Source organism: Mustela erminea, chromosome 1 (genome assembly GCF_009829155.1).
Source record: "Mustela erminea isolate mMusErm1 chromosome 1, mMusErm1.Pri, whole genome shotgun sequence".
Classification (NCBI taxonomy): domain Eukaryota; kingdom Metazoa; phylum Chordata; class Mammalia; order Carnivora; family Mustelidae; genus Mustela; species Mustela erminea.
The window spans coordinates 6,339,462-6,367,184 of record NC_045614.1 but is presented as its reverse complement, the minus strand read 5'-3'; the positions used below and the strand labels follow the sequence as shown (position 1 = coordinate 6,367,184).

Sequence of the window (27,723 nt, the reverse complement as noted above, 5' to 3'; positions counted from 1 at the left end):
ACCAGCAGCGCATTCAGCACAAGCTTGGGACTTGGGACAAGTCCAGCCTCAGGTGTGAGCAGCACCTCAGGTGACAGCCAGGTGTCTTCAGAAGCGTCTCCCGCTACAGAGGGAATCCACCTTTCCAGGAACACAGCAGTGACCAGCTTGGAGACCATCACGTCTACACAGGAGTCCCGGTCCTTTGCCCCAGCGGGCTCCGAGACACCCAAAGACACCGCCTCAGTAGTCCCCTCTTCGCTCACTGGGGACGCCTCATTTTCAACACCGGAGGCTGGCCTTCCTCAAGCCACGGAGTCTGAGACACAGTCAATGTCATCCCCTGGCCTGAAACCACGGGAAACCAGCACGTCCCAGCACACCACCCTGGACTCGGAGACAATGAGTGTCCCTTCATCGGCGTCCACTGATACTACTGCGGGCGACTCTAGGACCCACGTCATCTCCTCCAGCAGCACATCCATCCCTGGCCTTTCTCAGTCCACGATTTCACCAGACATGGCCACAGGAATTAACACCAGGATCTCTACCACCTCCACCTTGACAGAGTCCACAGCCCGAGCCGTGGTCCCCAAAACAGTTGTCCCTGGGACTACATCACAGGACACAAGTAACACGGATGCATCAACCATGGCCTCCTGGGCAGAAAGTCACTCAGCAGGGACTCAGGTTTCTGCAAGGTCAGTAGTGACCATTGGCGTGGACACGGGTTCTGAGATTGTGTCACAGACAAGCCCTGCCTCTGACCAAGACACCACATCTCCATCCCCCCTGGTGCCCTCACCTGCCACGACGTCACTTTCTCTACATTCCCCCACATCACAAGCCAGGGACCCTATTGCACCTGTCCCTGCCACTTCACCAGGCACGCCTAGCACAATGGAGACCACGGGAACTTTGAACGTGACTTTGAGCACTGTGACAAGTCCACCTTCAGGTGTGAGCAGCACCTCAGGTGACAGCCGGGTGTCTTCAGAAGCGTCTCCCTCTACAGAGGGACTCCACCTTTCCGGGAATACAGCAGTGACCAGCTTGGGGACCAAAACGTCAACAAAGGAGTCCCAGTCCTCTGCCCCAGCAGGATCAGAAACACCCAAAGGCACCACTGCAGTAGTGCCCTCTTCGCTCACTGGGGACACCTCATTTTCCACACCGGGGGCAGGCCTTTCTGAAACCACAGAGTCTGAGACACGGTCAACATCAACCCATGGCCTGGAACCATGGGAACCCAGCACATCCCGGCACACCACCGTGGACTCGGAGACAATGAGTGTCCCTTCTCCAGTGTCCACTGGTACTACTGCAGAGGACTCTAGGACCCACGTCATCTCCTCCAGCAGGACATCCATCACTGGCCCTGCTCAGTCCACGATGTCACCAGACATCTCCATAGGAATCAACACGAGGCTCTCTACCTCCTCCATCTTGACCGAGTCCACAACTATAGCCATGTTCCCCAAAACAGTTGTGCCTGGGACTACATCACAGGACACAAGTAACACGGATGCATCAACCACGGCCTCCTGGGCCGAAAGTCACTCAGCAGGGACTCAGGTTTCTGCAAGGTCAGTAGTGACCATTGGCTTGGACACAAGTTCTGAGGTTGTGTCCCGGACAAGCCCTACGTCTGACCAGGACAACACATCTCCATCCCACCTAGTACCTTCACATGCCATGACATCACCTTCTCTACAATCCCCCACATCACAAGCCAGGGACATTACTCCACCTGTCCCTGTCACTTCACCAAGCAAGCCTACGGGGCTGGGGACCAGCAGCGCATTCAGCACAAGCTTGGGACTTGGGACAAGTCCAGCCTCAGGTGTGAGCAGCACCTCAGGTGACAGCCGGGTGTCTTCAGAAGCGTCTCCCACTACAGAGGGAATGCACCTTTCCAGGAACACAGCAGTGACCAGCTTGGAGACCATCACGTCTACACAGGAGTCCCGGTCCTTTGCCCCAGCGGGATCCGAGACACCCAAAGGCACCACCTCAGTAGTCCCCCCTTCGCTCACTGGGGACACCTCATTTTCCACGCCAGAGGTTGGTCTTTCTGAAACCACAGAGTCTGAGACATGGTCAACATCATCCCATATCCTGGAACCACGAGAAACCAGCACATCCCGGCAAGCCACCGTGGACTTGGAGACAATGAGTGTCTCTTCTCCAGTGTCCACTGGTACTACTACACAGGACTCTAGGACCCATGTCATCTCCTCCAGCAGCACATCCATCCCTGGCCTTTCTCAGTCCATGATTTCACCAGACATGGCCACAGGAATTAACACCAGGATCTCTACCACCTCCACCTTGACAGAGTCCACAGCCCGAGCCGTGGTCCCCAAAACAGTTGTCCCTGGGACTACATCACAGGACACAAGTAACACGGATGCATCAACCACGGCCTCCTGGGCCGAAAGTCACTCAGCAGGGACTCAGGTTTCTGCAAGGTCACTAGTGACCATTGGCTTGGACACAAGTTCTGAGGTTGTATCCCGGACAAGCCCTGCCTCTGAACAGGACACCACATCTCCATCCCCCCTGGTGCCCTCACCTGCCACAACGTCACCTTCTCTACATTCTCTGACATCACAAGCCAGGGACCCTATTGCACCTGTCCCTGCCACTTCACCAGGTACGCCTAGCAAAATGGAGACCACTGGCACATTGAACATGACTTTGAGCACTGTGACAAGTCCACCTTCAGGTGTGAGTAGCACCTCAGGTGACAGCCGGGTGTCTTCAGAAGCGTCTCCCTCTACAGAGGGAATCCACCTTTCCGGGAACACAGCATTGACCAGCTTGGCGACCATAATGTCTACACAGGAGTCCCAGTCCTCTGCCCCAGCAGGATCAGAGACACCCAAAGGCACCACTGCAGTAGTGCCCTCTGTGCTCACTGGGGACACCTCATTTTCCACACCGGGGGCAGGCCTTTCTGAAACCACAGAGTCTGAGACACGGTCAACATCATCCCATGGCCTGGAACCACGGGAACCCAGCACATCCCGGCACACCACCGTGGATTCGGAGACAATGAGTTTCCCTTCTCCAGTGTCCACTGGTACTACTGCAGAGGACTCTAGGACCCACGTCATCTCCTCCAGCAGGACATCCATCACTGGCCCTGCTCAGTCCACGATGTCACCAGACATCTCCATAGGAATCAACACGAGGCTCTCTACCTCCTCCATCTTGACCGAGTCCACAACTATAGCCATGTTCCCCAAAACAGTTGTGCCTGGGACTACATCACAGGACACAAGTAACACGGATGCATCAACCACGGCCTCCTGGGCCGAAAGTCACTCAGCAGGGACTCAGGTTTCTGCAAGGTCAGTAGTGACCTTTGGAATGAACACGGGTTCTGAGGTTGTGTCACGGTCAAGCCCTGCCTCTGACCAGGACACCACATCTCCATCCCACCTGGTGCCTTCACATGCCATGACATCACCTTCTCTACAATCCCCCACATCACAAGCCAGGGACATTACTTCACCTGTCCCTGTCACTTCACCAAGCAAGCCTACGGGGCTGGGGACCAGCAGTGCTTTCAGCACAAGCTTGGGACTTGGGACAAGTCCAGCCTCAGGTGTGAGCAGCACCTCAGGTGACAGCCAGGTATCTTCAGAAGCGTCTCCCGCTACAGAGGGAATCCACCTTTCCAGGAACACAGCAGTGACCAGCTTGGAGACCATCACGTCTACACAGGAGTCCCGGTCCTTTGCCCCAGCGGGATCCGAGACACCCAAAGGCACCACCTCAGTAGTCCCCTCTTTGCTCACTGGGGGCGCCTCATTTTCAACACCGGAGGCTGGCCTTCCTCAAGCCACGGAGTCTGAGACACCGTCAATGTCATCCCCTGGCCTGGAACCACGGGAAACCAGCACGTCCCAGCACACCACCCTGGATTCGGGGACAATGAGTGTCCCTTCATCAGCGTCCACTGATACTACTGCGGGCGACTCTAGGACCCACGTCATCTCCTCCAGCAGCACATCCATCCCTGGCCTTTCTCAGTCCATGATTTCACCAGACATCTCCACAGGAATCAACACCAGGCTCTCTACCTCCTTCACCTTGACAGAGTCCACAGCCCGAGCCGTGGTCCCCAAAACAGTTGTCCCTGGGACTACATCACAGGACACACGTAACAAGGATGCATCAACCACGGCCTCCTGGGCCGAAAGTCACTCAGCAGGGACTCAGGTTTCTGCAAGGTCAGTAGTGACCATTGGCGTGGGCACGGGTTCTGAGATTGTGTCATGGACAAGCCCTGCCTCTGACCAGGACAACACATCTCCATCCCCCCTGGTGCCCTCACGTGCCACGACATCGCCTTCTCTACATTCCCCCACATCACAAGCCAGGGACCCTATTGCACCTGTCCCTGCCACTTCACCAGGCACGCCTAGCACAATGGAGACCACTGGCACATTGAACATGACTTTGAGCACTGTGACAAATCCACCTTCAGGTGTGAGCAGCACCTCAGGTGACAGCCGGGTGTCTTCAGAAGCGTCTCCCTCTACAGAGGTACTCCACCTTTCTGGGAACACAGCAGTGACCAGCTTGGGGACCATAATGTCTACACAGGAGTCCTGGTCCTCTGCCCCAGTGGGATCAGAGACACCCAAAGGCACCACTGCAGAAGTCACCTCATGGCTCCATGGGGACACCTCACTTTCCACATCAGAGGCTGGGCTTTCTGAAACCACTGAGTCTGAGACACGGTCAGCGTCATCCCCTGGCCTGGAACCATGGGAAACCAGCACATCCCAGCAAACCACCGTGGACTCAGAGACAATGAGTGTCCCTTCTCCAGTGCCCACTGGTACTACTGCAGAGGACTCTAGGACCCATGTCATCTCCTCCAGCAGGACATCCATCACTGGCACTGCTCAGTCCATGATTTCTCCAGACATGTCCACAGGAATCAACACCAGGCTCTCTACCTCCTCCATCTTGACTGAGTCCACGGCTATAGCCTTAGTCCCCAAAACAGTTGTCCCTGGGGCTACATCACAGGACACAAGGAACACGGATGCATCAACCACGGCCTCCTGGGCAGAAAGTCACTCAGCAGGCACTCAGGTTTCTGCAAGCTCAGAAGTGACCATTGGCGTGGACACGGGTTCTGAGGTTGTGTCACAGACAAGCCCTTCCTCTGACCAGGACACCACATCTCCATCCCCCCTGGTGCCCTCACTTGCCACGACGTCACCTTCTCTACATTCCCCCATATCACAAGCCAAGGATGTTACTCCACCTGTCCCTGCCACTTCACCACGCACACCTGCCGGGCTGGGGACCAGTGGTGCATTGATCACAAGCTTCGGACTTGGGACAAGTCCACCCTCAGGTGTGAGCAGCACCTCAGGTGACAGCCGGGTGTCTTCAGAAGCATCTCCCACTACAGAGGTACTCCACCTTTCCGGGAACACAGCATTGACCAGCTTGGGGACCATCACGTCTACACAGGAGTCCCAGTCCTCTGCCCCAGTGGGATCAGAGACACCCAAAGGCACCACTGCAGTAGTCCCCTCTTCGCTCACTGGGGACATCTCATTTTCCACACCGGAGGCTGGCCTTTCTAAAACCACAGAGTCTGAGACACGGTCAATGTCATCCCCTGGCCTGGAACCACGGGAACCCAGCACGTCCCATCACACCACCGTGGACTCAGAGACAATGAGTGTCCCTTCTCCATTGCCCACTGGTACTAATGCAGAGAACTCTAGGACCCATGTCTACTCCTCCAGCTGGACATCCATCTCTGGCCCTTCTCAGTCCACGATGTCTCCAGACTTCTCCACAGGAATCAACACCAGGCTCTCTACCTCCTCCATCTTGACCGAGTCCACGGCTATAGCCTTAGTCCCCAAAACAGTTGTCCCTGGGGCTACATCACAGGACACAAGTAACACGGATGCATCAACCACGGCCTCCTGGGCCGAAAGTCACTCAGCAGGCACTCAGGTTTCTGCAAGCTCAGTAGTGACCATTGGCGTGGACACGGGTTCTGAGGTTGTGTCATGGACAAGCCCTGCCTCTGACCAGGATACCACATCTCCATCCCCCCTGGAACCCTCGAGTGCCATGACGTCTTCTCTACTTTCCCCCACATCACAAGCCAGGTACCTTTCTCCACCCTTCCCTGCCACCTCACCAGGCACAGCTGGTTCTCTGAGGACCCCTGGCACATTGAGCACTGGTTTGGGACCTGTGACAAGTCCAACTTCAGGGTTGAGCAGGACCTCAGGTAACACCCAGGTAATCTCAGAAGTGTCTGCCGCTACAGAGGGACTCTACCTTTCTGGGAACACAACAGTAACAAACATGGGGGCAGTCATGTCTTCCCAGGAGTCCCAGTCTTCTACCCCATCGGGCTCAGAGACAGCGAAAAGCACCACTGCAGTTGTCACCTCTCCTCTCAGTGGGGACACCTCGTTTTCCACTCCAATGTCTCACCTTTCTGAAACCACAGAGTTTAGGACACAGTCAACGTCTTTCTTTGGCCCACAACCACAGGATACCAGCACCTCCTGGCACACCATCACGGCCTCGGGGAAAATGACTGTCCCTTCTATAGTGGTCACTGACACTACCATGGAGGCCTCCAGGACCAGCGTCATCTCCTCCAGCAGGACATCCATCCCTGGACCTTCTCAGTCCACGATGTTACCAGACATCCCCCCAGGAATCAACACCAGGTTTTCTACCTCTGCCCTAGTTGTTGAAACTGGGACAATCAGCTTCATTACCCCGAAAGGTACCCTTTGGTCTATGTCATAGAATATTCTTATCTTGGGTGCATTAACCAGTGTTCTGAATAGAGCCATTAGGTTTATCACAGGGTTCATGACCACTAGCATCATAAATGTTTGCAAAGAGTTAACATGTGCTAGTTTTTTTTTTCTTTCTGCAAACTTTTCTCTTTGTTTTTTTTTTAATTTTTTAATTTCCTTATTTATTTTTTGTATTTTTTATTATTTTTTTAAATTTTATTTTATTTTTTCAGTATTCTAAGATTCATTTTTATATACCACACTCAGTGCTCCATGCAGTACATGCCCTCCTTAGTACCCACCACCAGGCTCACCTAACCCCCATCCCCCTCCCCTCTAAAACCTCAGTTTGTTTCTCAGAGTCCACAATCTCTCATCATTCATCTCCCCCTCAAGTTTCTCCCAATTCAGTTTTCCTCTCCTTTTCCTAATGTCCTCCGTGTTATCTCTTATGGTCCACAAGTAAGTGAAACCATCTGGTAATTGACTGTCTCTGCTTGACTTATTTCACTCAGCATAATCTCCTCCAGTCCCGTCTATGTTGATACAAAAGTTGGGTATTCATCCTTTCTGATGAAAGCATAATACTCCATTGTATACATGGACCATATCTTCTTTATCTACTCATCCATTGAAGGGCATCTTGACTCTTTCCACAGTTTGGCGATTATGGCCATTGCTGCTATGAACATTGAGGTGCATAGGGCCTTCTTTTCACTCATACATATCTTTGGGGGTAAATACCCAGTAGTGCAATTGCCAGGTCATAGGGTTGCTCTATTTTTAATTTTTTGAGAACTCTCCACACGTGGCTACACCAACTTGCATTCCCACCAACAGTGTAAGAGGGTTCCCCTTTCTCCACATCCTCTCCAACACTAGTTTCCTGTCTTGTTGATTTTGGCTATTGTAACTGGTGTAAGGTGGTATCTCCATGTGGTTTTGATTTGAGTCTCCCTGATGGCTAATGCTGATGAACATTTTTTCATGTGTCATGTGCCATTTGTATGTCTTCTTTGGAGAAGTGTCTGTTCATGTCTTCTGCCCATTTTTTTGATGTGATTATCTGTTTTTTGAGTGTTGAGTTTGAGGAGTTCTTTATAGATCTTGGATATCAGCCCTTTGCCTATACTGCCATTTTTGAATATCTTCTCCCTCTTTGGGAAAAGATTGCCTCTTTGTTTTGTTGACTGCTTCCTTTGATGTGCAGATGCTTTTGATCTTGATGAAGTCCTAAAAGCTCATTTTCACTTTTGTTTCCTTTGCCTTTGGAGACATGTCTTGAAAAAAATTGCTGTGGCTGATGTCAAAGACATTACTGTCTATGTTCTCCTCTAGGATTTTGATAGATTCCTCCCTCACATTGAGGTCTTTTATCCAGTTCGAGTTTTTATCTTTGTGTATAGTGTAAGAGAATGGTCAAGTTTCATTCAACTATACATAGCAGTCCAATTTTCCCAGCACCATTTATTGAAGAGACTGTCTTTTCTACTGGATATTTTTTTCATTCTTTCTCAAAGATTATTTGACCATAAAGTTGTGAGTCCATATCTGGGCTCTCTAATCTATTCCACTGGTCTTATGTGTCTGTTTTTGTGCCAGTACCATGCTGTCTTGGTGATCACAGCTTTGTAGTAAAGCTTGAAATCAGGCAACGTGATGCCTCCAGTTTTGTTTTCCTTTTTCAACATTTCCTTAGCAATTCAGGATCTCTCTACCCTTCATTTTTCTGGCAGTGATGCCTTCCACAAACTTAATCTCTTTTGATTCCTTCTCAGCATAAGTTATTAAACACCTTTCCCATTTCTGACCTCATTTCTCATCTCTGTCCCCATAAAGCTCAGTTTTTTCTTTGTTATATAGTCTTTGAAACCACAATCATTTTTCCTCTACTTTTCTAACAGTGGCATCCTTTGATGTTAGCGCAGATAAAAAGAGTGTGAAATTTTTCATGTATGTATTTGTAAGTAATGCACAGAATAGCTCTTGTACATATGAGGCATCTTCCTCTGTCCCCATTCACTGTGACCCATGCAGAGCCTCTTATCCAATGGATACTATCTATTCCATGGAGGTGACCCCTATTTTCACTTCAGTACCTGTCTTCTTTGACCCTAAAACTTTGTGACAGGGCAACTTTCCCATCTCTCTTCTAGAGGACTAGAGTCATTCACATCCCTGGACTCTCATCCAGCCACTCCCACAAGCACACTTTTATCTCTTCTGCCCATTCATATTTTCAAATATTCCAAGACTGATGTCACCTCTTCTCTGAAAATATGAGTTTCAGACCAGCGTTTGTCTTAGCAGTGTGCTGAAATTTCAATGGAAACCTTCTCTCCCTGTTGTGCTTCTCTCTTTTGCAGGGTCTGCTGGCAGAAACTCCTTCCCAGAACCCATGCTTTCCATGTCTGTATCAGAAAAGACTTCTCACCTGAGTACAGTAATGCTATCCTCAGCTGAGACCATTTCAACTGACACATGGGTGCCTTCTTTGTCTACAGCTTCATCTGGAATTCCAGGAGCCAGCTCAGCCACCTTCTCAACCAGTCCCTATTGGAGGACAGAACCAGGCCCTGGAGATGCTATGCCCACCATTGTGGAGAACCTGCCTTCATCAGCTTCAATACCATTCCCCTCTTCGACCTTCACTACTGCTTACTCTTCAACCAACCCAGCCCCCCATAGGATTACTTCCTCACTCGTTACCCAACGTATGGGGGGCACCAACACTGGGGCAGAGAGGAGCACTGCCAAAGGACCCTTGATTGTGGCCAGTACTTTGGAGACATGGACTGAGCCAGTCAGGACATCTTTATCATCCATTATGGATACCAGAATGACAGAGCATACTCACTTGGGAACAGTGACACATGCCTCTCAACTTCCTTCACGATCAACACAGTTGACAAGTAAGGTCCCATAGCTCCTGTACTCCCATTATTAGTGGCTCATAGGAAATGACTCTTTTCCTGAGAGACATAAAGGAGTTAATTAGGAGTTTATAATTGCACAGAAATTCTTTTAGCAAATGTTTGTTGCTCTAGCCTCAGTTCTAGGCATTGGACTAGGCATTGGGGAAACAAAGATAAATAAGCAAGTAGATGATTCCAGTACCATGATAGATATTCTAACATTACTGTGATTATGCCAGTGATAATTGCTAACGACAACAGACTTTTTCTAGGGCACTTATTCTCTGTTAAGTGGTATTCTATTAAGTTATTTAATCCTCATTGAAGCACAATTTGAAGAAGGGATGATTATAAGCCCATTTTACAGATTAGTAAGCTGAGACACAGAGGGTTAAGTAATTTACTCAAGATAATAGAGTTAATATGTGGTAAGAATTCAGACTATGTGGCACTAGAAATCTGTGCTCTTTGTTAGGCTAAGTAGGAGTGGTCAGAGAGGAAGGAGAAAAAGCAAGAGATTCTGGCATCACAGAAGCTGTAGGAGGAGAGAGCTTTAGGAAAGAAAATGGTCAGTTCCATCAAATGATACTAATAGTCAAATTGAAGTAGGGTGAGTCCTCTGACAACATGTGGGCCCTCAGGAAGGGAGGGAGTGTACATTGAAAAAAACTAAAACTACAGCCTAATTACACATAGATACAGGGGAGATCCCCACTTTGAACTGAGTGTGTTTTTATATTGAGGACAGAGTCAAAAGCAAGGGGAAAGTGAAAGAAAAAGATGAGCAAAGAAAAATGATGGCACAAAGTACCTATGGGATGTGGGAAGGGCTGGGAGCCTAGAGGGAGGCACATCACCTCCAAGAGATCCATAGATGAGGAAGGGAACCTCTTGAGGATTTCATTCCTCTGAAAAGTTGAATTTGCCCCCAGCTTTTGTTTGGGAGACAAGTGCAGAGAAGTCCTCTAACTCGTTTAGCACCTGCTTTGCTAGCCAGTATCTATAGGAAGATGACTTGGTTACCTCTCAATTCACAATAAAATTAGACACATTAATAGGTACTGATCCATATTTTAACCTGTGGCTTAGTAGTTGAGTCACGGGTGTTCCATAAACAGGTGATGTGCAAGAGAATAAGAAGGTAGAAGAGTGGTTGGATGGGATAAAGAAAGAATGGAAAGACATAAATGAAAGAAGAGAGAGAAAATGTGTAGAAGGGAGGATGGATTTAGAGAAAGGAGGAAGGAAGGGTGGATGGATGGGTAGATATATGGATGGATGGAAGGAAAGATGAACAGATCTACAGGTGGATGAGTGGGTCAATGGACACAGGTGGCCATTTGTGGCTCAGAGCCCTGGATCCATCCCATACAGCTGGACTTGAAAAGAATTGAGTTGTATAGTCAATTAAGTGGATCCATTTGGACAGTACTCTTCTGGGTGAGATGAATTAACCCAGGTTTCTTTTCCACCCTCACCTGTAGGGACAGATGGCATTGTGGAGCCGATCACAAAGAAGCCCAATGAGGCAGCCCATGGAGGAGCCACAGGACCAGCCCATGTCTCTGTGACACTCACATCATCTGCTAGTCCAAAAGGTAGACTCAACTTCGCTTACTTTCCAGTAGTCTCACTTGAGGCCTTACTTCCTCTTCCAGGGAGAGAAACTGTGTTTCTTTAGAAGAAGAACCATGTGGCGTGTCCATGGGCTTCCTGTCTTAGCTGGATCTTTGTCTAATGGTTACCAAGTGGATGTGACCACTTTTCTTTTCCTCATAACATGCAGAGTGAGTTTAGTTCAGGGTTGGCTATGTCGGTTCCACAAATAGGACCCAGTTTAACTTAACTCTGAAAATGCTTATTAATCACTTTCTCTGTGTTAGAGACTGTTATAAGCAGAGGATGCACAGATGAAAATACTTGGGCACTGTATCCATGAAGCTCTCAGACCAGCAGGGAAGCAACAAATGAACAGAATTACTATGATGCAACTTTAAACATATGCAATGAAGATGTATTTGAACTATAGAAGGAAGGCTTAATGAGGAAGATGATATCTGAATCGGGTTTGAAAGGAGGACTAGGGATTTACCAGAAAGACAAAGGGAGTTGATGAAGACATTCTGGAGAGAGAGAACAGCTATGTACAAAGGCACAGAGAGGGGGTAAAACTGGAAATATTTGGGAGATACAAATAACTTGCCTTTGCTAAAGTATGAGGGAGAAGGATGGGGTGCTAGGAAATGATACTGGAGACACGGGCAGAAAACAACATTCAGGAAACCTAAGGATTGGTAATGCTTGGATATCCTTTAGCAAAAGGACAAAGAATTTTGAGGCAAAACATAAATCGATCAATCAATCAATCAATCAATCAATAGGTTTGGCAGACGTGTTGCTCCTTCCTAAAGAACCGTAATATGCATAAGCATATTAAAGACTCTGAGAAATCCTACTGTAAAACGATTTGTTTAACTTTATTCCAACCCAGAGTTTTATACAATTGTTTGGCTGCCATAATCTTTCTCTCTAAAATGTATCTGCTAACATTTCTCAGTGTGATTGTTCTGCCTGAGAGTTTAAGAGGTACAGGTATAGAAACAAGGGATTCTTCTCACTGTGGGGTTAACAGGTAGAGCTCCCCATACCCATTAATTTATTCCCAAGATTTTTGGAGCTCAGACTATTATACATTTTGGGAGTTTTCTGCAACATGCAGGTTTTAGACAGAGTTAACCCCTACACCACAGCCAGGTAGGTGATTAGTCATATCCTGTGACCCAGCCATCTTTGGTTCAATCCCCCAGAAGCAGACTTGAGTTAAGGGTATGGGGCAAATGGTTTGTCTCAGGTGGGGGATGGTCCCAGGAAGCACTGCAGAAGACAAGGAAAGGAAGTCAATGCAAATTGTATCTATGGGCAACAGCATCAGTCCCACTGGGAAGCTCTGGGAGACAGCATAGAACATGTCAGTGTTGGGCACCTGGGTGGCTCAGTTGGTTAAGCATCTGCCTTCGGCTCAGGTCATGATCTCAAGGTCCTGGGATGGAGGCTTGCATTGAGCTCTCTGCTCAGTGGAGAGTCTGCTTCTCCCTCTCCCTCTGTGCTTTCTCTCAAATAAATAAAATCTTTAGTGTTGTTCTATCTGAGGAGTAAAGTAGATGGGATATTTTTTTTATCCAACTCTCTTCTATTGTTGGCTGTAGGACGTTTAATAACCCTCAACACTTCCAGCCTACCCTCTTCCCCTGCCACAGGCTAAGTGAAAGCCCTTAGGTGTGGGGTTATAGGGGCCGCATCAGGACCCCCACTGTGGTCACAATATGGGATATAAGTAGGGCATGGATAGGGTTGGCTACATCAGTTCACCAGGAAATGAATCACTGAGTTTCAGGTGGCGACCAATATCTAGATGGCTAACGGTCCTCATTGACTCCTTTCTACGCAGAGCAGGGTTTCTCAGCCTCAGCCCTGTCAGGCAAATAATTTCTTGTGGACTGTCCTGTGTACTATAGGATTCTTAGCAGCATCTTGGCCTCTACCCACCAGATGCCAGTAGCACTGCACATACACACACACACAGTTGCAATGAACAAAAATGTCTCCCAACATTCCCAGGTATCTGCTGGGAGCAAAATCACCCCAGGTTGAGAACCTGAACTAGGAAACCTTTTGTTTGAACTTCTCTCCAGATGGATATTTTCTCCTTACATCATTCTCTTTTTATCCTGGCCCCCACAAAATCCTGAGATTCCGTTAGGGAGTGATATATTACAGTGCTGGAGAGCATTGATTTAGCAAGACAGAATGATGTTCAGATTTCCACACAAGCAGTCAGTAGTGTGTGCCCTTGGCAGATAAAGATCTCTGAGCGTCTGTCTTTCTCTTCTATGAAACCACAAGAATAATATAATGTACCTTCAATGTTCTGGTGAGGATCAAAGAGATAAATCATGCTAGGTGCTTGTAGATGTCCCTCCTCCCCCTCCTCTCTCTTCCGCTCCTCGTTGCGAGATACATATAAAGCATTTCAGTATGTCCGCTCTTGGAAATGTGAGAGTTTGGGATAGTCTTAGCAAAAGAGGGACATCACTCCCCCATCAGAGTCTAAATCCCCTTTATTTTATCCCTGGATCAAGTGCCAGTGGGCTTTGGGGTATTTATAGAGAAGTCTCCAGGTGGTTCTCCCTCCTTTCTGGGGACCATTTTTTAAAAGGGTAATGTGTTTTATTTACCATTACTTGAACCTCCAGTCAGTAGTTACTTCTCAGCCAATGCAAGTTTACTCATTTTCAGAGTCTGAATTCCAGGGACCTTGGCCAGCTTTAATCCTGGTCTAGCATGGTTCCTGGCAAATGTGACTGAGCAAACACTTATTTTGTAGTGGAAATACAAAAAGGGAGTAGTAGTAGTAGAAACAGTAGTAATAACTCCAGTGACAGTAGGTAAAAGTAGCAGTAGTAACAGGAGCAGTAACAATGGTCCTGGGTGGGAAGAGCAGTAATGGTAGGTATTAGCAGTGACAGTAGTAGTGGAAGTAACAGCAGGTAATAGTAGAAGTAGTGGTGGTAGTATATTGCAAGCCAGCAGGCACTGGGTTTGGTGCATTATTATCAGCATTCTGAGATAGCCACTGTGCATATACCTACTTCACAGATGAGAATATGGAAATCTAGGTTTGGTAACACATCCAGTTGGCATAGGAGCCAGAAGCTAAGTGCAGGTCTACCTTCTTCTTAAGAGCCCAAGCTCTTAAGCACAATGACACATGATCTCTCTTAAGCCCGCAGAGACCTGTCTCTGTATACATCCATCCATGTCACCACTCATTCACATACTCACTCAACAAATATTTGTGGCCACCTACTATATGCCAAGCAGTCTTCTGGCTAGTAATAGCTGTTACCAAGCAGACTGTGAGGCGTGCTATGGTGCAGATTCAGACAGTAGGGTAAGGAAATATTGAGAAGGGAGAGATGAATTCTGACATGGATTTGTGAAAGTTGATTTGAGTTAGGGTTTCTAGAAGGGCGGAATGTAAGGAATCTGCTGAAAGATGGACAAGGCAGACAGAGAAAACAGCCTGAACAAAGGCTTAGTTAGAGGCTATAGAGTACAGACAATGTTTGGGAATAGGTAATGGTTAAGAATTCACAGAGTTACTGCACAAGAGGAGAAGGGGAAGGTGCAAGAAGATCAATGACAATTCCTCTTCCCATCTCAGAAGCATTACATGCATATCTCAGGTAGAGACATTTCTCTCCCTTTCCTCATTTGGAGAAAAAAATAAGCCCTTGCCAGTCCAATAAGCAGCAATCATTTTGTCCAAACTGTGTGTCCATCCCCCAATTCACAGGACCACCAACAGAGTGGACAGAAAGCGCAGAAATCACAGCTCTGAAGACCACCTCTACAGCAACTTTGACCACTACAGTCTCCACTCCCACTTCCGGAATGCTGACTCTCCTCAGGACATCAGGTAAAATGGCCAGCACAAGCACAAGAGGAACGATCTTTACAACCCCAGATGTTTCCCCTGATGTTCTAGAGATGACAGCCTCACTGGCCACTACACCTGGAGCAGATACCAGCACAGAGCTTCCCAGGACAACTTCATCTGTTTTCAATAGAGGGTCAGAAACCACACCCTCACTGGTCCCTAGTTCTGGGGCAAAGAATAGTACCGCTATTCCAACTCTGACTGTCTTCCCTAGTGTACCAGAAATGGCAACCTCACTGGCAACAAGTCCTGGGGCAGAGAAAAGTATGGTCATTTCAACTCTAACTGATTCCCAAGATGAACCAGAGACCTCTGCCTCATGGGTCACCCATCCTGTGGTGCAGAGCAGTTCATCCACTCCAACTCCAAATGTCTTCCCTGGTGATCCAGGGCTGGTGACCTCACTGGATGCTAGTTTTGCAGCAGAGACCAGCCCAGCTGGTCAAACTCTGACTATTTCTCCTGGTAAGCCAGAAAGAACAGTCTCATTGATTACACGTCCTGAGTCACAGACTGGTTCAGCCATTCCAACTCCAACCATCTCCCCTAGTGTAATAGGAGTAGAAATCTCACCAGTCACCAATTCTGAGGCAGAAGACAGTACAGCATTTATAACTCTGACTGATGAACTAGAGGCAACAGCCTCACAGGTCACCCATGCTGGAACAGAAGCCATTTCCACTGTTGGAGCTTTGACTGTTTCCCCTGGTGAGCCAAATACAAGAGCTTCATGGGCTCATTCCACAGAGAACAGCACACCTGTTTCCAGAATAACTCCGGATTTTTCTCAAAGTGAACTAGACACCACACTCTCAATGTCCACCACTCCTAGGGCAGAAGCTAGTTCAGCCACTCCAACAATCACTGTCTTACCTGGTGTACCAGATATGGTGACCTCACAGTTCACTAGTTCTGGGACAGATGCCAGTACAACCTCTTTGACTCTGACTGAATCCCTGCATGAATCAGATACAACAGTCACTTATCCTGCAACATCCAGCCCAACAGTTCCTGGGACAACCCCCCATGTTTCCCATAGGGAATCAGACAGCATGCCTTCAACAGCCACCAGCCTTGAGACAGAAGCCAGTTCAGCTGCTCCAACTACACCTATCTCCCTTGGTGTACCAGACATGGTGACTTCACAGGCCACTAGTTCTGGAACAGGTGCCAGTACGGTTCCTTCACCTCTGACTCTTTCTGCTGGCAAACCAGTAAGCACAGTCTCATGGGTTAATCAGGATGGAGCACAGACCAGTTTTTCCGTCTCAACTCCAACTGTCTCCCCTGCTATATCAGAGGTGGGGACCTCACTGGTCACTAGTTCTGGGGCAGAGACCAGTGCAACTTTTCTAACTCTTACTGATTCCTTGCATGATTCCGAGACAACAGCCTTATGGGTCACTCATTCTGCAAAGACCGGCACATCTGTTTCCAGAACAACTCCACACCGTGAATCAGACATCTCATTCTCAACAACTACCACTCCAGGAGCAGAGATCAGTTCACCTTCAGCTACAACTGTCTCACCCACTGTGCCAGGATTGGTGACTTTATTGGCTACCAGCTCTGAAGCAGAAGCCAATACAACTCTCTCAACTCTGACTGATTCATTGCATGAACTGGAGACCACAGCCTCATGGGTCACCCATTCTGAGAAAAAAGCCAGTTCAGCTTCTCCACCTCTTTCTGTTTCCCCTGAGGAGCCAGAAACAGCAGTCTCATTGGTCACCCATTCTGCAGAGACCAGTCCAGCTATTCCCAAGGCAACCCCCAGTTTTCCCCATAGTGAATCAAGTACCACACACTCAATAGCTACCAGTTCTGGGGCACAGACAATTTCAGCAATTCTAACTCCAGCAGGCTCCCCTGGTGTATCAGGGGTGGAAATCTCACTGATTACAAGTTCTGAGGCAGAGACCAGTACAACTCTTACAACTCTCACTGTTTCTCCAGGTCAACTGGAGACCACAGCCTCATTGGTCACCCATTCTGAGAAAGAAGCCAGTTCAGCTGCTCCTACTCTTACTATTTCCCCCGAGGAGCCAGAAACAGCAGTCTCATTGATCACCCATCCTGCAGAGACCAGTCCTACAGTTCCAAGGACAATACCCAGTGTTTCCCATAGTGAATCGTATACCACACCCTTAGTGGCCACCAGCCATGGGGCAGAAGTCAGTTCTGTTGTTCCAACTCCAACTGTTTCCCCTGGTGTACCAGATATGGTGACCTCACAGGTCACTAGTGCTGAGAAAGAGGCCAGTATGACTATCTCGACTCTGAATCTTTCTCCTATGGAGTCAGTGACCACAGCCATGATGGTTACTCATTCTGGGGCACAGACCAGTTCAGCCATTCCAGCTCCAGCTGTCTCCTCTACTGTGCCAGAGCTGGTGACTTCAATGGTCACCAGTACTGGGAAAGAAGCCAGTACGAGTTTTACAACTCTTACTGTTTCTCCAGGTCAACTGGAGACCACGGCTTCATGGGTCACCCATTCTGGGACAGAAGCCAATTCAGCTGTTCCAACTCAGACTGATTTTACACATAAGCCAGATATAACAGTCTCATTGGTCACCCATTCTGAAGAGACCAGCCCAAACACCTCTGTCCCCACAACACCTCTGGTTTTTTCCAAAAGTGAACCAGATACCATACACTCAATAGCCACCAGTCTTGGGGCAGAAGTCAGTTCAGTTGTTCCAAGTACAACCATCTCCCCTGGTGTACCAGATATGATGACCTCCCAGTCCCCTAGTTCTGAGACAGATGCTGATATAACTATTCCAAGTCTGGCTCTTTCTCCTAGTGAACCAGCAACCACAGCCTTATTGGTCACCCAGTACAGTACAAAGACAATCACGAATTTTCCTAGTTCAACTGCTTTTCCTCACTTACCAGAGACCATAGCCTCACTATCCATCCGGCCTCAGCTGGAGATTAGTGCAGCTCTTCCAACTCAGACTGTTTCCCCCAGTCCAGCAGAAATAACATCCTTCACCACACCTGTGATCAAGACCAGTGGAGGTGATCTAGGTCCAACTATCTCACTTGGTGCTCCTGCGGAAACAGCCTCACTCTCCACCCATCCTGGCACAGACATCAGCACAGCTATTTCAACCTCAACTCTTTCCCCCATTTTACTGGTGACCACAGGCTTACTGGCCTCCAGCCCTGCATCAGATGCCAGCACCAGTATCCCAACTTTGACTCCTGGTGTTCTTGGGCCTGTCAGTACCCCTGCAACCACTGGTGAAACCTCACCACCTGTGACTTCAGTTGGATTCCCTGAATTGTCCAAAACTGTGACTCTGATAGCATCAGAGACCCCAACACCACCGAAAACTGGTCACAGAGAAGGACTGAGTTCAACCACTATCCTGAAAACTACAACGCTTGAGACTACCAATGTAGCTGCTACAGGTTCAGGCCCCATCATGGCAGAGAACACAACCACCTTCAGTACATCAGCAGGAAGTCCCTTTGTCCCTGAGACCTCACCTGGGATGTCCACCATTACCTCTCTCAGTGTGACTTCAGAAACAGGTAAGAATGACTTCTTTTTTAACTGTGGTAATATATATATATATATATACATATATATACGTGTATATATATGTATATATATATATAAAATAAAATTAGCTATTCTAAATGTACAGTTCAGTGGCATTAATTACATTCACAGTGTTGTATAAATATTATCCTATCTCTCTCCAGAACGTTTTTTCACCCCAGACAGGATCTGTGTACCCATTAGACTTTAGCTTTCCTTCCCCACTCCTCTCAGCCCCTGGTAACTCTAATTCACTTCTGTTGTCAGTTTGCCTATTTTAGATATCTCGTATATGTGGAATCACATAATGTGTGTGTGTGTGTGTGTGTGTGTGTGTGTGTGTGTGTGTGGCTTATTTCACTGAGTACAATGTCATCATGTCATAGTGTGTATCAGAAATCAGAACATTTCTGTTTACAGATGAGTGATACTCCATTGTATGGATGGACCACATTTTATCTGTTCATCTGTTGATGGACACTCAGACTGTTTCCACCTTTTGGCTACTGCAGATAATGCTGCTGTGAATGTGGGTGTGCATGTATCTGAGCCCCTGTTTCCAGTTCTTTGGGGTGCATACCTAGAGAAAGAACTGCTCAGTCATGTGATGTACTAGTTCATTAGGCAACAGTAATGAACTTCCAAACACTGGGTACCTTGAACAATAGAAATTTAGCAGTTCTGGGAGAATGTGTAGAACAGGAACTCTGGAGTCATCCTCTCTGTGGGGTGAGGGGGGCTAATAAGGGAGCTGGGGTATTTACCCACCAACTCCCATCAATCATTGCTAGTGGGGGTACTCCCTGGGCCTGTTCATTCCCCCAGGTTGAAGAGAGGCAGGTGCTACTGTGTACTGAAATGGTAAGAGCGAAGGGGAAGTGGGAGTAGGATGACCAACTCATCCTGGTTTTTCCAAGACTGTGTCACTTTTCCACCTGGATGTCGGCATCCCAGGAACTCACGTCATGGGATGGTTGCTCACCCTATGTGGGAGGGTCTTGAACAGCAGGCCAGTCTAGGCCAAACCCCAGCTCTGTGCTGTAGTTAACATGTGCCCGTGGAGCCTTCCCTCCCACCCCCAGCCCAGGCCTGACTTAGGACTGGGCTCATTTTCTCTTCCTACCACCACAGCTGCAGTTCCTATCTTGATGCCTTTTACTGTCAACTTCACCGTCACCAACCTGTACTACACAGAGGACATGGAAAACTCAGGCTCTGAGATATTCAATGCTACTGAGAGAAACCTGCAGCACCTGGTGAGAGCCTCCTGCCAATGCTCACCTTGTCCCAAGCCTGCCAAAGTCTTGGCCCTCCAGCTCATCACCCTCTCTTTTGTTCCCAGCTCAGGACTTTGTTCAAAAACAGCAGCATTGGTTCGCTCTATGCTGGCTGCAGGCTGACCTTGCTCAGGTAAGGCGTCCTCCAGAGCACCTACAGAAACCCAATTCTCTCTCTTCTTGCTCCCTCATATCCCAGTCAACCACAGCCTTGGGCCTTTGCCAAGACGCAGCATATCAAGGTGAATCCAAAGTGTCTGGGTTTGAACCCTTGCTCTCCCATTTGCTAGGTCTGTGATCTTGGGCAAGTTGCATAACCTCTCTGTTCTTCAATCATTATCTACAAAGTAGTGGTAATACTAGTACCTTCCTACTGGGGTTATTAATCATTCATCACGGTGCCTGGCCAACTGGGAACACTCAATGGGATCTCATAGTATTAGCCAGTGTAGTATCTTTGCCAATAATGTCCCCAGAATCCCTGACACGCTCCCTGCCCCAGCTCCTATCTACCCTATTGGGGACAAACTCTGGACACTGGAGTTCTACAGTATATTCCTTGAAAAGAGATAGGGACCTTCCCAGAGGATGTTCCATAAAACCAAAGGGGAAAACAAACCAAGTGTTGTTTTTAGGATATATTGCAATTCTAAAAGCCCTAAATAGAACTGAACCCTACAGAAATGGCCTGTTTTCTCCTCTCTGCCTGTTCCCATTTGGTGTCCTCTGAGGTCAGTGGGCTCAGAATTCTTTCCTTACATGTCACAACTCTATGACCTCTCCTTGGGATACTGTATCCAGCCAGTGCCGGTCATCCTGCCAGAGAGGTGGGTCCTCTCTACTCACATGGCTTCACGAGAAGAGGTTCCTGGAATGTTGTAGACCAAACCCATCCTAAATGAGCTCCACCCACCACACCTTCCCCCATCTCCCCACGAGAGGGGGGAATCAATAAGAATATTACCCATATGATAACGCCCCCCCCCAAATCTAAGTGATGTACGTGTTTTCATCCATTTCATCTTTACAACAACATGAGTATTATCCCACATTGTAAAAACAGAACACTGGGGCTCAGAGTAGTTTCCTTGAGAGGAGCTGGGATTTGAACCCAGAGGTTCTAGTTTTTGAGTCTGTCTGTTAACCACAATACAGTGGTGCTCAAAGTCACTGGGCTCAAATGTTACTTACATCTTTAAAAGGACTCAGAGCTCCAATGAGCCTTTGGACTTGAGGGTTATATCTGCTCGTATTTACTGAATTAGAAATTAAAACAAGTGTTATAAATATGTACTCATTAATTTATTCAAAGTAATGAACCTGTCACATGTTAACACAAATAACATAGTTTTTATGAACAATAGCAGTATCCCCATCCCACAAAAAAGCACAATAAGAAGGGAGCCACTGTTTACATTTTTTGCAGATATTTTTAATGTCTGGTTTAGGAAAAGAGAGTAGGATATCTACTTCTGCATTTAATATTTATAGTATCTCACTTTGTGGCCTCTGAAGAACATTTCACAGTATACTCCTGAGAGAATAAAAGTTACAGTAATGTCCCTGGGCCACACTTTGAGAACTATGCTTTGAGTAGCATTGACAATAGCAAGAATTCCCAGGCAAAGGAAGAAGAGGGTCTTTCTTCCTGTAAGGTCCCTGCTTTGGGTCAATCACTGTAGGTTCAGCTTAAATTCAGAAGAACAGTATTTTTGAGGGGTTCTTGGGTGGCTCGGTGGGTTGAGCCTCTGCCTTTGGCCTAGGTCGTGATCTCAGGGTCCTGGGATCGAGCCCCCTATTGGGCTCTCGGCTCAGCAGGCTCTCTGCTCCCCCCCGCCCCTGCCTACCTCTCTGCCTATTTGAGATCAATCTCTCTCTCTCTCTCTCTCTCTCTCTCTCTCTCTCTGTGTCTGTCTGTCAAATAAATAAATAAAATCTTTTAAAATTTTTTTTAAAAAAATTTTTAAGTATTTTTGAACCACATTGTCCCTTCTCACCTCTTTTTTTAAATAAATTAATTTATTTATTTTCAGAAAAACAGTATTCATTATTTTTTCACCACACCCAGTGCTCCATGCAATCCGTGCCCTCTATAATACCCACCACCTGGTACCCCAACCTCCCACCCCCCTACCACTTCAAACCCCTCAGATTGTTTTTCAGAGTCCATAGTCTCTCATGATTCACCTCCCCCTCCAATTTACCCCAACTCCCTTCTCCTCTCCAACACCCCTTGTCCTCCATGATATTTGTTATGCTCCACGAATAAGTGAAACCATATGATAATTGACTCTCTCTGCTTGACTTATTTCACTCAACAGAATCTCTTCGAGTCCCGTCCATGTTGCTACAAAAGTTGGGTATTCATCCTTTCTGATGGAGGCATAATACTCCATAGTGTATATGGACCACATCTTCCTTATCCATTCATCCATTGAAGGGCATCTTGGTTCTTTCCATGGTTTGGCGACCGTGGCAATTGCTGCTATAAACATTGGGGTACAGATGGCCCTTCTTTTCGCGACATCTGTATCTTTGGGGTAAATACCCAGGAGTGCAATTGCAGGGTCATAGGGAAGTTCTATTTTTAATTTCTTGAGGAATCTCCACACTGTTCTCCAAAGAGGCTGCACCAACTTGCATTCCCACCAACAGTGTAAGATGGTTCCCCTTCTCACCTCTTAATTCATTTTCTCTGTTTTTTTTTTTTTTTTCCTAAACTTGGTCACCTACTCCAAAGGTGCTCTCGAGGGGTTGACCTCAGCCTTGGGATCCACCAACTTGAAACAAAGTCTTCCCTTCAGGCTCCATGATGGTTCTTGCACAATGTCACAAGTGCCTCACTCACCTCCTCCAAGGTCTTCTGTCCTTTGCTGTTCCCTTCCACATGCCGCCTGGGCTCAGGATTCTCATTTCCTCCCTGGGAGCTCCACACCCCCAATCTTATGGCCCAAGCAGGACTCAGCTCCTGGAGAGGACGCTATCTGTACTTACATTCTTGTGTGGACAGGGACTGTACTAGGTGCTGGTACTTGAAACAGTGAGCATGAACCAATGAATAAAAAGTTTGGGAAATGAAAGAAGAAACTTAGGTGCAGAGTAGCCCTGAAGAACACTTAAGGTTGGGAGGTCTGGATCCCCAAATAAAAGAGAAAAAGATATGTTTGAGACAGCAGATGAAACCCCAAGAAGGTTAAGCAAGAATTCCCAGGCAAAGGAAGAAGAGGGTCTTTCTTCCTGTAAGGTCCCTGCTTTGGGTCAACCACTGTAGGTTCAGCTTAAATTCAGAAGAACAGTATTTCTGGTGGTGGGCGTGCAGGGGTACGAGTAGTGTTCCGTGCCTTGTTCAGCAGCCGCACATTCTTCTCCATGTCTAGCAGGACACGCTTGTGTTGCTCAGCAATGGCCAGGGTGGCACTGTGGACCCTTTGGTAGATCTGTTCCCCTTCCTGGGTCTGAAAGGTGTACAGCCCTTCCCCAGCATCGCACATCGCACATAAATACCAAGGGGTACCATCATCAAGAGTGACCGGTCCTCAAGTGTTTCGGAACATCCGTATTCCCGTGTCCTTCCTTCCCCAGGGCTGAAAAGGATGGAACAAGCACCAGAATGGATGCAGTCTGCACCTACCACCCAGATCCCACAGGCTTTAGGCTGGACAGAGAGCGGCTGTACTGGGAGCTAAGTCAGCAGACCCAGGGTGTCGCTCTGCTGGGCCCTTACACCCTGGACAGGGACAGTCTCTGGGTCAATGGTGAGTACCTCCATTGCTACTGGAGTCTCCTCCTGAGCCCCAGATGGGATCTCCTTGAAGTGAAATTTCTCGGGACTTGTGTTCATAATTTTGGGCCAACCTAGAATTTTCAGAGGGAAATTCTCTTCCATCAGAACACCGACAAAGCAGCCTTCCTTCCTCCCATCCTTCCTTCCTTCTTTCCTTCCTTCCTTCCTTCCTTCCTTCATTCATTCATTCATTCATTCTTCTCCTTCCTCATCCTCTTCTCCTTCCCTTTCTTCTTCCTCCCCTTCTCCTCCGCCTCCTTCCTCTTCTCCTTGCCTTTTCTCTTTTTCTTTCTTTCTTCCTTTCTTTCCTTCTTATAAAACTAATATTTATTCTGTACCCTGTCATTTTAAATATTAGAAGCTTTGAGAATGAAAAGGTTTGGGGGGTGGAAATTCTTAGGGACCTTCTTCTTTCACGTGATGTACAATACAGAGCAGACCGTTTTCTATGCCACGGTGAATTGTCATATTACTTTCTAAGTTTTGATCCAATTCTAGCATTTTACCCTGTGTGCTTTCACTATGGTAAGTGATCTCTGAAAATTTCATTAATGTGAAGTTTTCTTGGCTGATGTCACTTCCTTTGCCTATCCTCACCTTTTCTGTTACAAGCCTTCTCATGAATGCTCATAAATTTGTCTTCACTACATTCCATGGTCAGTTAATTTGTCTCTAAGTCCTACTAGTATTTTCTTTCATTTTTAATTTTTTAAATTTCTTTTCCGTGTACCAGAATTCATTGCTTATGCACCACACCCAGTGCTCCATGCAATACGTGTCTTCCATAATCCCCACCCCCTGGCTCACCCAACTTCCCACCGCCCCCCTCACCCCTTCCAAACCCTCAGATTGTTTTTCAGAGTCCCTAGTCTCTTATGGTTCATCTTCCCCTCCAATTTCCCCCAACTACCTACTAGTATTTATTTTTAACTTATTTAAGTTTTTTTTTTAATTCCAGTTAGTTAACAGACAGTGTTTTGTTAGTTTCAGGTGTACAGGATAGTGATTCAACACTTTCATACAACACCTAGGGCTCACAGGACAACTTCCAAGGTCTAAAAATAAAGGCTCCCTGCATAGTCTTCTTCACTGCAATGACCTTTCACAGAAACCCAACTGAAGCATGAGGCCATCAGGGAAGGAAGAGAGTAAAGCAAGCCTACAGTGGCTGTTGGAGTTTCACTCCTCCCTAACAGGCAATGAGTTCCCAAGGTGGTGACTGATTTGCTTCTCTCTGTTACAATAGCCTGTGGCCCTTCACTCATCCTCCAGAGGCCAGCCAGACTGTACCCCACCTAAGAATCAAACAACAGATGTTAGCAATGTTTTTAGCAATAAATCCATCAACAATGCTCTTAGCAACAAGCCCACAGTAACACCTATACTAAAGGCTAATATTTGTTGAGGGATGCCTGTGATCCCGAATGTTGTATATATTATGTTTTGCAAATCCTGTCCAACACTCTATGATGTATTATGTATATTTTGTGTATCTTATAGAGGAGCAAGCAAGGTTCAAGCAGGGAAATCTACTTTCTCAAGATCAGACAGTTAATAGGAGTGTTAACAACAGAACTCAAACCTTAATTTGGCTCTAAGGCCCCCAAAAGGCCCCTTCACTACTAGGCTACACTGCAGATGAACCCAGCTAGAACAAGCCTCAAATCTCAGGATGGAAAGGCATATCAAGGAGCCCCTAATACAACAACTTAAACTAATGCTTAATTAATTATGTCTCCACTACATTGCCTTTGACAGTCTATCTGGATTAATACCTGTATTATATTCCAATAGTCCTCAAGAATTACTTAAAGCTGTAGCTGACAGTGTGGGTTTGGGTGATTTATAGGTCTTTCTTTAGGCCTTGGTCCTATTTTTTTGCTCATCCTGTGGCCCTGGGCAAGCCATGCAACCTCTCTAGGCTTCAATTGTCTATTTTTAGAATGGAATTTTTAAAAAACATCATTTAAGATTATTTTAAAGGTCAAATGAGATAAAAACCAGAATAATCTAAGTAAATCTCAGGGCTCTTTCTACTAGGTCCAGTCTCAAAGAACAGTTTCATTTGAAGAAACACAATCATATCACCAAATATAAAATAGGTCTAAGTTTTACTTGCATTCCTAACAGAGCATCAGAGAGGAGCCAGTCCATGATCCAAAGCCATACTTATTCAAACCCTCTTTTCCCCAATTCCCTCTCCCACTCCAACTTTATACTCTCTGGTTGACTCCCACCTCTGCCTGTCTGCCTCACTCTCTCACGCTCATGATCTCAGTTCAACATTACAGAAGTCCAGGAACTACGTCAAAGATCATGCTGTCTCTGAAGAGTGGGGTAGTAGGAAAAACTCAGAGACCAAGGAAAAAGTTATATTTAATTGGCGGAGAAAACACAAATAAGGCTGGAAACACTCTCATAAAGTTTTTGTTGCTATACTCATTTGGCGAGGTTGATATTGTCCCAGGCCCCTATTGAACCCCCATAAGATGAGGGGTATTTTGATCATCGTCTTTGCAGTTGATGATCTTGAGGACAACACAGATGTGAGCAATGAAGTATGAGATAGTTAACTCATAATGAGTTGATGAGTCCCAGAGAAAGCACTCGAGAAGATTTGTGTTTTGTGTTTCAAGTCATACCCCTCACATTTTTCTTAGCCTTTTCCCATCAGCTTACTCTTCCTCTCTGGCTCTCTCTGCAGGTTATAACCCTCAGTACTGGATCTCCACCACCAGCCGTAAGTCATGAGGGCCCAGATGTCCCTGAACCCCTGGGACACTACCTCCCTACACCGGATCCCGGGGACTGGGGAGGAAGTACCTACCACCCCGAGGTTCTCAACCCCAGAGCAGCTCCAGACCACCCACTAGAGATACCAGCTCCTGTCAACAGCCCTGTCCTCTCATCATCTCACTGCTTCATGATTAGACCCAATAATGTACATTCATGCTGTATTCTTTCATTCCCTCAGCTCCGATGACTTCTACATTCTCTCCAGGACTTCCTACTTCTCTACCTCCCACCTCCAGCTCTACAGGTAGGAGTCTAACCTCTGAGTCCCAGGAAGTTTCAACTCCTGTTATGGTTGAGAAATGCCTGTGTCATCTGGACGCTTCTGCCCATGCAGCCCCAGCCTGTCCCACTGTCTCCCTTGCTCTCTCATCTCTGGCCACACCAGCCTCATTTCTGTTCTTCCAGGGACCAAGCATCCTTCCATCCTCAGGGCCTTTGCTCTCATTGTAATGGCAACTCAGCTCTGTTCCTGATTTCTCTTTGTCCTTCAGATTCAGGTTAGCCAACCTTTTGCTCAGACCTCTTCCTATAGAGTAGCATTTTCCCACATAGATGGGGAAATTCCACACATAGATGGGATCTAATCTCTATTCTATATCTATGATCACTTCCTTCGTGGAAATAACTACTATTTGGATTTCTTGGCTGCTCAAGGGTTTGTGGCCCAAGGTCTGAGCACAAAAGTCTTGGTCCCTCTTCTTCCCACCAAAATGTCGATGACAGGTCAGCCTTTGGACACTCTGAGATGAGCAGATTGAGGTTTCCTTTTGAACTGACATGACACAGCTAACATGGAATTCTCCTCCCCTTGGCTAACTGAGGATGGAAGGTACCCCAGATAGGATGTCTCAGGCTTCACCTACTAGATACTATGGACAGAGAGACGGCACTAGTCTCCTCCTTCTAATGCACAGGTCAGGCCTAAGACTGTGATGGGTCTCCCCTCTCTCTCCCTCCAGCTGCAGGTGTGGGTCCTGAACTGGTGCCATTCACCCTCAACTTCACCATCACCAACCTGCTCTGCACCCCAGACATGAGGCGCCCAGGCTCCATTAAGTTCAACTCCACTGAGAGGGCCCTGAATCACCTGGTAAGAGCCCGACAGTG

At 47.2% G+C, this 27,723-nt stretch overlaps 2 protein-coding genes across 5 annotated transcripts in view; both read left to right on the top strand.

Moving 5' to 3' along the window:
- The first annotated feature begins 222 nt into the window (after positions 1-222).
- On the top strand, positions 223-2,645 carry LOC116567933 (mucin-16-like). Its single transcript, XM_032303322.1, has 3 exons — positions 223-818; positions 1,704-2,179; positions 2,521-2,645. Exons 1-3 carry the CDS (start codon positions 313-315, stop codon positions 2,643-2,645), a joined length of 1,107 nt encoding a protein of 368 aa, XP_032159213.1. The 5' UTR covers positions 223-312.
- Positions 2,646-2,729: 84 nt separating this feature from the next.
- The window catches only part of MUC16 (mucin 16, cell surface associated), an 86,139-nt gene continuing 61,145 nt past the window's right edge, over positions 2,730-27,723 (top strand). The window contains exons 1-11 of one of the 4 annotated variants that reach the window (XM_032309933.1): positions 2,730-3,324; positions 5,095-6,772; positions 9,293-9,700; positions 11,188-11,301; positions 15,060-18,749; positions 19,891-20,015; positions 20,102-20,169; positions 23,619-23,791; positions 26,525-26,560; positions 26,795-26,860; positions 27,576-27,706. In XM_032309933.1, coding sequence (XP_032165824.1) covers positions 2,815-3,324; positions 5,095-6,772; positions 9,293-9,700; positions 11,188-11,301; positions 15,060-18,749; positions 19,891-20,015; positions 20,102-20,169; positions 23,619-23,791; positions 26,525-26,560; positions 26,795-26,860; positions 27,576-27,706 — 6,999 coding nt within the window. In that variant the 5' untranslated portion in view covers positions 2,730-2,814. Of the gene's footprint in view, positions 3,325-3,558; positions 3,593-3,630; positions 6,773-9,292; positions 9,701-11,187; positions 11,302-15,059; positions 18,750-19,890; positions 20,016-20,101; positions 20,170-23,618; positions 23,792-26,524; positions 26,561-26,794; positions 26,861-27,575; positions 27,707-27,723 lie in introns of those variants that run through there. The other 3 variants (XM_032309924.1, XM_032309944.1, XM_032309916.1) reach the window with 3 other exon arrangements.

What these genes read in the sequence shown, in the direction of transcription:
- LOC116567933 (XM_032303322.1), top strand. Translation starts at nt 313, where the DNA reads ATGTCATCCCCTGGCCTGAAACCACGGGAAACCAGCACGTCCCAGCAC. An exon ending in CTTTCTCTACATTCCCCCAC is followed by an intron (nt 819 to 1,703) that starts ATCACAAGCCAG and finishes ACAATCCCCCAC; the next exon opens with ATCACAAGCCAGGGACATTA. An exon ending in CTCTTCTCCAGTGTCCACTG is followed by an intron (nt 2,180 to 2,520) that starts GTACTACTACAC and finishes GCCTCTGAACAG; the next exon opens with GACACCACATCTCCATCCCC.